At 51.8% G+C, this 9,018-nt stretch overlaps 1 protein-coding gene across 1 annotated transcript; it reads left to right on the forward strand.

The window, feature by feature from the left end:
* Positions 1 to 4,823: 4,823 nt before the first annotated feature.
* PSCA (prostate stem cell antigen) lies at positions 4,824 to 8,694 on the forward strand. Its single transcript, XM_058564459.1, is given in 3 exon segments — positions 4,824 to 4,875; positions 6,164 to 6,271; positions 7,333 to 8,694. Coding segments are annotated over 3 exon segments (375 nt in total). The 3' UTR covers positions 7,548 to 8,694.
* Positions 8,695 to 9,018: the final 324 nt, after the last annotated feature.

Below are 9,018 nucleotides of genomic sequence, written 5' to 3' on the forward strand. Positions count from 1 at the left end.
AAAAAATTCTAATTAATATATGTGATTGAAGTTATTAAAAATTAATAAGGAAAACAGCTCTGTATACAAGGAAAGAAAGATATATATAGTAAAGAAGTCACAAAGAAGAGAAATATTTTGTTTGGTTGGTTAAGAAAGATAAATTTGTCCCAAAGTACTAGAAGGGACGAAAGGAAGGCATGGGACAAATTTTGACGGTAAAAAGAAAGTTTATGGAAGAGGAATTCTAAAAAAAGAGTTTTATGCGGGCTGGCCCCGTGGCTTAGCGGTTAAGTGCGTGCACTCCGCTACTGGCGGCCCGGGTTCGGATCCCAGGCGCGCACCGATGCACCGCTTCTCCCGCCATGCTGAGGCCGCATCCCACATACAGCAACTAGAAGGATGTGCAGCTATGACATACAACTATCTACTGGGGCTTTGGAGGAAAAAAAAAAAAAAAAAGGAGGAGGATTGCATGGATGTTAGCTCAGGGCTGATCTTCCTCACACACACACAAAAAAAAGAGTTTTATGCATGGTCAAGTTGGCTGTGATTAAAGTAAATTCAATTAAGTAAATGAGTTTTAATGTCAAAAAGTAAGCTAGTGCAAAATTAAAATTTGGTTTTTCTCTTAAAGAAGTAATTTTCTTAAGTTTACCTAAAAGACAGAGATCTATGTTTTGTTAAGGTAATTTCCTGTGTTCAAAAGACTGAGGTCTCTCTATTAAGGCTTTTTGGACTGTATATGCTCTGTTTGCCCTTGACTGTTTATATTTTTGACAATATCTTAAATTCATATCTTAAATAAAATCTTACTTTTGACTTCTTTTCTTTGAGAATTTTCAAAGGGCCCTGGGACTTCCCAAAGAAATTTGCTCTCTTCCTATAAGGAGGAAGATACTAAACTTATTAGGCTTATTTGGTATGTTAAATTACATGAGAAGCATTGTCAAATAAGTGATGATAAGCCTTCTTAGGTGGTATTGTGTGGGTGAAGGTTATTGATATAGACATTTTGAAACTGTATAACATTACTGGAATTCTGATCTCTCCTGGTTATCAGTCTGGTTCTGGTTATTATTTTAAAGTGTTGTATGTCACAAAATTAACCAAATTTCCCTGTCAATTGCCACTTTGGGGTCTTGTTGTTTACAGACAGTTATTGTTTGATGCTTTTGCAAAATATGTTTCATCTTCAGAGAAATTCATGGAAAGGACGCTGGCACTTACTCTAGAATACAGGTTTCTGATAAACTTTCAGATCATAATGCTGAACTGGGTAAGAAATTACAGAATTCTAACTGAGAAACTGATGACTTTGTGAACTGCTAACAAGATTAAGATCAAGAATTGATTACAGGGCCAGCCCCGTGGCTTAGCGGTTAAGTGCGCGCGCTCCGCTACTGGCGGCCCAGGTTCGGATCCCGGGCGCGCACCGACGCACCGCTTCTCCGGCCATGCTGAGGCCGCGTCCCACATACAGCAACTAGAAGGATGTGCAACTATGACATACAACTATCTACTGGGGCTTTGGGGGAAAAAAAAAAAAAAAGGAGGAGGATTGGCAATAGATGTTAGCTCAGAGCCGGTCTTCCTCAGCAAAAAGAGGAGGATTAGCATGGATGTTAGCTCAGGGCTGATCTTCCTCACAAAAAAAAAAATAATAATAATTGATTACACAGGACTGAATGAACTGACAAGGATGATTATAATTTTTATGACTTTTCTTTGAAATATTGCTGATTTTTTTAATGTTTTATTTTTTCAGATATAAGGAAAACTTTTTCTCTTTTCTCCTGAGCTAGCTATGACTTATGGTAATTTGGTAAATTATACCATTGTAAGCAAAACTGAGACATCTACCTTTTTCTTCCCTAGCTGATCCCTCCAGGATTTGGAAACTCTTAGTGTAGGAGTATTGTTGTTTTCATGGCAATATAGTTAATTGCATAAGTTCAATAAGAATCTGTTCTCCTGGCGCCGCCCCGGGGGCATAGTGGTTAAGTGTGTGCGCTCCCCTGCGGCAGACTGGGGTTCGGATCCCGGGCGCACACCAAGGCACCGCTTGTCAAGCCATGCTGTGGCAGCGTCCCATATAAAGTGGAGGAGGATGGGCACGGATGTTAGCCCAGGGCAGTCTTCTTCAGCAAAAAGAGGAGGATTGGCATTGGATGTTAGCTCAGGGCTGATCTTCCTCACACACACACACAAAAGAATCTGTTCTCCTTATGACAGGACACAATTGGAAACATCGGTTAGATTAAGAAAGCTTTGACTGGAATGTGACCAGACAGCTTTTGAGAGACAAAGATTGGACTTTATGGAATAAAGCCATAGGAAAATATTGGCCTGGTACCTTATGTACAGAGTTCCAAGCGATGCTTACCAGGATGAGTAAGGAAGGTCACTTATCTGGCATGTGCAAGGAACCTTGAAATATTTTGGGGAACCTCAAAAAGACAGGAATTCACCCAAATCTGTAGGTATTGCAGGCAAAGTCTGATGATAAAATCCTTGGCTTGACTTTCCTGGCCTTGAGAGGGCTTTGAAGTTCAATCTGACATCCCTTATAAAGAGTTCCAGCAAAGCAGATTTAAAAGAGCCTATATGATCAACGGCTATTCTTGCTGTACTTATGTAAATAATCGGGCCAAGTTTATTGAAACTAAACCTGTTTTGCAAACCAGTTAGCTTTAATTTGGCTATCTTTTACAAAGAATGAGGGTGATTTTAGAGGGAAAAATATATGTTTCAATAGAAAATATAGTACATATTCATGAATATTAGGTTTTGGTTCTGATAATTATCTCTGAGGTTTTTTATTTTATATCTGTTAATTGGACTGGATCCTGAATTCTTCTAGTTTTCTGAAATATCTGGCTACAAATCTCCAAACAGATGTTTTTTATTTTTTTTCTGTCATTTTCATTTGGAATCATTGAGAACTGAACCTGCCCTTTTTCCTGAAGCCTTGCAAACTGAAGCTAGTGGACTTGATATAAACTTAAGAGAGATTCATGTCTGTTACTGTGTAAGCCACTCAGAAAGGTACCTGAATACTCGATGACATCATCAGAGACATTTCAAACTGCAAAAGATGCTTTGACTCTGACATCTAGAAATCTTCTTGACTGGCTGTCCCGTGGACTCAGAAACTGGTTTATAATTTGCTCCCACCATTAACTTTGTTTTTCTTTTTGTTTTATTAATTACCCGGTTACTTGCTTATGCAATATAGCCCTAACTTTGGGAGCCTACCTGCACCACCGTCTTACTAAGAGACTGGTTCAATAAGATGGAACAACAGGATGTCCCTCAAGATTGAGGGATTAAACAGCAAAGGGGTGGAATTGATACCAGCTCAACACAAGGCTGACATGAGGGAAACCATGTTGTAGAAAAGAAACCCTATTGTAACTTTGAATGACCTCTGACTAACTAACCCAGCTGGATATGCACCCTCCAGGAGATCTAACTGCTCTGTAGAGTTTACGACCCCTGCTTGTGCATGTACCTCCCAGCTGCACTGAGATGATAACTTTGTTCTTTTGAGTTCCTTAGGAATGTGATGACCCCTGAACAGAGAGTCTATGCTGATAGCCATCATCAATGAGAACTGAAAGATCTGGCGTGGCAATCCCAGTCTGTAAGACCAGAGTGTCAACATTCCTAACTCCCTCCCCTGTAACCCAATGGCCTATATAACTACTGTAAGACTTTGTGCCCCTTAAGATGTTTTTTTTCAGACGTGAGACGGCCATCTTCCCTCTTGCTAGCAAGCTGTAATAAAAAGTCGTTTTTCTCCTACTACCTTGCCTCTTGACTGTTGGCATGTCTTGCAGTGGGCAGACGAACCCCCTTTTGGGCAGTAACAGTACCCGAGGCTGGCCATAGCTGGCACAATGGGAGAAGGCTGGCCAGCAGGGACACAGCCACTGCCACCAGGGTCCAACAGTCAGGGTGTGGCAGAAGAGATGGCCTAGCTCTGAACCTCCCACCCTCAGGTCTCTGGCCCATGGAAGCCCTTATGGGCTCCTTATGGGATCCCAGGACACAGAGCAGAATGGAGAGTGGGTCTGGGGTCCAGACAGAGAGTGTCTAGGCTCTTGCCACTCCCATCCACCTCCTCCTACAGCAGAGGCTGCTAAGCCTGCATCTCCCCACCTCCTTTGCAGCTAACGTCCCACATGGCGTGAGGCTCAAGTAAGGTCATGAGGGCAGGGCCCGCAGCCCCAGCCTGCACACACTCAAGGCTCTAGGCCTGTGTGCATGGGCCGTACCAGCCCCCTGCCAGCCTCCAGGGCTGCCCTAGAATGGCTCCCAAGGCACCCTCTCTGCAGCCTGCACCCCTCGTTGGCAGAGGTTCGTGCTAATATGTCTGTGGTTGATCAAGGCCTGTCATGCCCACAGGACTGTGAGCCCCAGGAGGGAAGCACTCGTCCTGCACAGAGCATGGGGGGCCCGAGGGAGGTGCCTCTCATCCTTGGCTAAAAGACTGAAGGAGTGAATGAGTCTCCAGAAAGGGGTCTCCCTTCTCTGCCCTGGCTGCCCGCTCTGAGACGGTAGAGACATAGCCTGAGGCTTTGTCCTGGGGGTGGCTGAGAAATGGCTGCGGGTGAGGAAATTGAGTCAGGCTCTGCCTTCCAGAAGCAGAAAGAAGGACAAAGGAGCGGGAGGGTGTAGCTTGGTGGGGCAGCTGGAGATTGGGATCTGCCCCACCCTCAGGTACGCACCGGCCCGGGGAACCTGTCTGTGCTGGGCGCAGGCAGCAGAGCCTCCGCCTGGTTGGCTGAAGCTATATAAAGGCGCCCTGAGGTCCACTCTACCATTGTCTGCCTGTGACCATGAAGGCCGTCCTTCTTGCCCTGCTGGCCACTGGCTGGGCCCTGCAGTCAGGTCAGACCTCGGCCGGCCACGGGGCAGGGCTGGGGGAGCAGGGCTGGGGGTGGGGGCAATCGAGGGAAGCCAGAGGGGCCCCCCGGAGAGAGGACCCAGCCCAGAGGGGCAGAGAGAGGAGGAAGTGGAGGAGGGGGACAGGGAGGAGGGAGGTCAGGTAGAAGGAAAGAGAGACAGCTGCAGGAAAGAGAGGCTTTCGTCACCGTGTCCTCTCTGGGGCAGCTCTTAGTGCAGCCAGGAGGCAGCACGCCTCACCTGCGGTCGGTCGGCCCCCGATGGTCTCCTGAGGCAGACACAGGCGGGCAGCACATGGTAGCTCTCCCTTTGTGGGGAGGCCCTGGCTCCTGGAGGGCAGACAGACAGACAGATGCACAGAGAGCCTATGGGGGTGGGAGGCACAGGGGCGAAAAGCCCTAAGTTAAGGAGCACCACAGAGGAAAGGAGGGAAGACTGGAATGGGGCGGGGCTGGGGGTTGTCCCAAGAGGACCTGGATCCTGCTCCCCAGGCCTGTCGAGTGGGGAGGGGTGGGCCTGTGCTGCTCTGGTCTGGACTCCAGGCCTGCCTTGGGCTCTCCTGGCCCAGGGTCCCTGAGTAATCACTGAACCTCTCGGAGACTCAGCTTCTTCTTCTGGAAAGTGGGAATCATGACAGTGGCCCCCAGTGCCCCTGGGAGCCCCCAGTGTGTGTAGTGATGAGCACAGGGCTGGTGGCATCGATTCTGTTCGCACCGGGGTGACTTGGATCTGGCTGAATCATTGTTTTGACCAGCGGGAGACCCAATTGTCGTGACAGTTGGGGCCACTACTCCCAGGGACAAAGCAGGACATGGCCAGGGGCCCACCCATGGTCTCACAGCACAGGCTGTTGGGGACGAGGATGGGAGGGCCTCGATGCCCGGCACGGGCAATTCCAGGAAGGATCCTGTCCACCCTGCCCTCACCTGCCCACGCCCAGCTGAGCCAGCTGCCAGGTGGCGTCAGCTGTCCCCATGCCGGGGCTTGGCACTACCTTCCTCTCAGAAGCATGGGCATTTCAACAGAGCTTTAAAACCCTCAGGGGTGGGCTGGGGCACTAATGGTGGATTCCAGGTGCCACGACAGGAAGTGGGCAGAGAAACTGTCCTCGGTGGCCTTTGATGAGCGCAGTGCCCCCCCGGTGAGGGGTGTCCCAGTTTGTGGCGGGTTCTTGTGCTCTTTCATGTTCGCAGCAGCCTGGAAGGGGCCAGAGAGCACTCCCCCAGCCCGTAGGCGGGCAACTTGGGCAGCCTCTGAGCGCCCGCTCCCACAGGCACCGCCCTGCAGTGCTACTCCTGCAAAGCCAAGGTAAGCAACCAGGACTGCCAGCACGTGCAGAACTGCACCCGCTCCGAGACCCAGTGCCGGACCGAGCGCTTCAGTGAGTGGCCCTGCTGTCCCCCCAGTCCTCCCTGTGACCCTGCCCGGGGTCCTCCCTGGGCTGGGAGTGGCCCTGCCCTGCCCCCTGCACTATCCCCTTAGACTCCCTACACCTTCCTTCCATTGGTAGGGACTCAGAGAACCTGGGTTTAGTCTCTGCCACTGAACTGTTCATCCGTCTGTCCACCTGCCCACTTGTTCATCTATCCACACACAGACAGAGGTGCTCAGCTTCCCATCCATCCATCCCCCATCCTTTGTCCATCCATCTATCCATCCCCTCATTCATCACTCATCCATCCATTCATCCCTCTATCCATCACTCATCCATTCATCCATCCCTCCATCCATCCATCCCCCACCCATCACTCATCCATCCATCTATCCCCCATCCTTCCCCCATCCATCACTCATCCATCCATCTATCCATTCATCCATCCTTCCAACCATCCATCCATCCCCCACCCATCACTCATCCATCCATCTATCCCTCATCCATTCCCCCATCCATCACTCATCCATTCATCCATCCCCCCATCCGCCACTCGCCCATCCATCTATCCCCCATCCATTCCCCCATCCATCACTCATCCATCCATCTATCCATTCATCCATCCTTCCATCCATCCATCCATCCCCCACCCATCACTCATCCATCCATCCGTCCCCCCATCCATCCCCCACCCATCACTCATCCATCCATCTATCCCCCATCCATCCCCCCATCCATCACTCATCCATCCATCTATCCCCCATCCATTCCCCCATCCATCACTCATCCATCCATCCATCCCCCCATCCGCCACTCGCCCATCCATTGCTGCATTCACTCATTTGTTATATATTTCTAGTGAGCAGCAGAAGGTCTGGCTGCCCTGGGCACGTGGATACGAATGAGACCAGGCCCCTGCCCTCACACTGCTCATAGTCTTGAGGCTGACCCAGGGTGACTCTAGAGTTTTGGTTAGAGTGGGGACAGGAGGGAGCATGGGAGCTGAGGCAAGGCCAGGTGGGTGAGTATCCAGGACCCGGCCTAGCCCGGTGGTCCATTGTCCCCTCCAGGTGCTGTCGGCCTCCTGACCGTCATCAGCAAGGGCTGCAGCTCGGACTGTGCGGGTGACTCGTAGAACTACTACCTGGGCAAGCAGAACATCACGTGCTGCTCCACGGACCTGTGCAACGCCAGCAGGGCCCATGCCCTGTGGCCAGCCACTGCTAGCCTGGCGCTGCTTACTGCTCTTGGCAGCTTGCTGCTCTGGGCTCCTGGCCAGCTGTAGGACCAGGAGGACCCTGCTGTGTCCCAAGTTGGGCAGTGGGCGTTCAGGGTCCCTGGGGCAATCCTCACACATGCCCGGCCCAGTCGAGGCCCCTCCTGGCCCCTTACTCAGGTCAGGTCATGCCCCTCTGCCCTTTCCAGCCCTCCCTGGCTCCCTGTAGCTCCCACCACCAGGCACGCTGGGCCCTAGTGATGCGGAACAGCCTGCTGACGGCCCATCCCTCCCCTGGGCCTAGGGCTGCTCCTGTTTCCACTGCCCAATATTCTGACCTAGCCCTTAACCCTTGCTCAGGCACCTCCTCCTCCAGGAAGCCTTCTCTGCCTGCCTGCCTCCACAAGCTGAGCTAGGTCCCGCTCACAGTATCCCTGGCACCCAGCATGGAGCAGACACTCAGGAGGGCCCCATAAAGGCTGAGATGAAACGTACCAAGGAGCATTGGGGGCAGGGGCTGTGAGGTACCAGGAGCCCCAAGACATGAGGCCTGGAGGGGGGACAGTTCCCCAAGTTCATGGGGGTGTAGGGGCAGTACCGCAGCACACAGTAGGCCCTTAATAAAGGCCCGTTGGCTTAGTTGCAGACAGTCTCCATCGTCGCGTGCTCCCAGGTTGAGGTCAGAGTTGGGGTCCAGGGCTCTGTTGAGCCACCATCTGGCCCATGTCTGCGGCTGTGGCCATGCTCTCGGCCATGTGGGGCAGAGCTCTGGCATGGGCAGAAGCAAATGTGTGACACCTGGAAGGGAGGACATCTCTGCAGAAGGCAAGGCAGTGCCCCCAGGGACTCCTGGCTCCTGCTGTGTGGCCTCGAACAGCTGGCTCAACCTCTCTGAGCCTCAGATGCTCATCTGTGACCCCTCTCTGCTGTGAGGATTGACCCAGAGACTTCATGGGATGGAGAAGTTTCCCGGTGGGAGGGGACTGCTACCATGTGAGCCCCCACAGTGTCCCCACCCAGTCCTCTCCCTATACCCTGAGGAGAGCCCCTCTGTTCATTTCTTAGATTTTTTATTTTGTTTGTTGTAAGTGCTCCACACCCACAGTAAAAAATTCCAACTATACAAAAGGGTCCCCAGTGACAGGCCACCTCCCCCCACCCCGTGACCTCAGGCCCCTCCGCCTCTCTAGGGGGACCCCATCACACCTCCTAGGGCTCCTTCCAGGCTAATGGTGTGCTGGGCTGGCACCCCGTGCACATGGAGTCCTGGGGTCCTACCGGGAGGACCCAGCCCACTCACGTCTTTTTCATACCTGGGAAAGCCCCTTTGAAAACACAGCCTGCCTCCCCACCCCTAGGGGCGCCAGGGCTGAGGGACAGGCAGTCTGAGCCACCAGGGCAACGTGAGTGGCGAGCCGGGGTGGGGACCAGGGCAGGACGGCGCTTTTGGCCCATGTCACGTATCAAGTGGTGAGTGAGGCAGGATTAGAACCCGGGCCCTGGAGCTCTGAGGTGGGGGTGGGAGCACAGCAGCGACGGG

This window comes from Diceros bicornis, chromosome 21 (genome assembly GCF_020826845.1).
Source record: "Diceros bicornis minor isolate mBicDic1 chromosome 21, mDicBic1.mat.cur, whole genome shotgun sequence".
Taxonomy (NCBI): domain Eukaryota; kingdom Metazoa; phylum Chordata; class Mammalia; order Perissodactyla; family Rhinocerotidae; genus Diceros; species Diceros bicornis.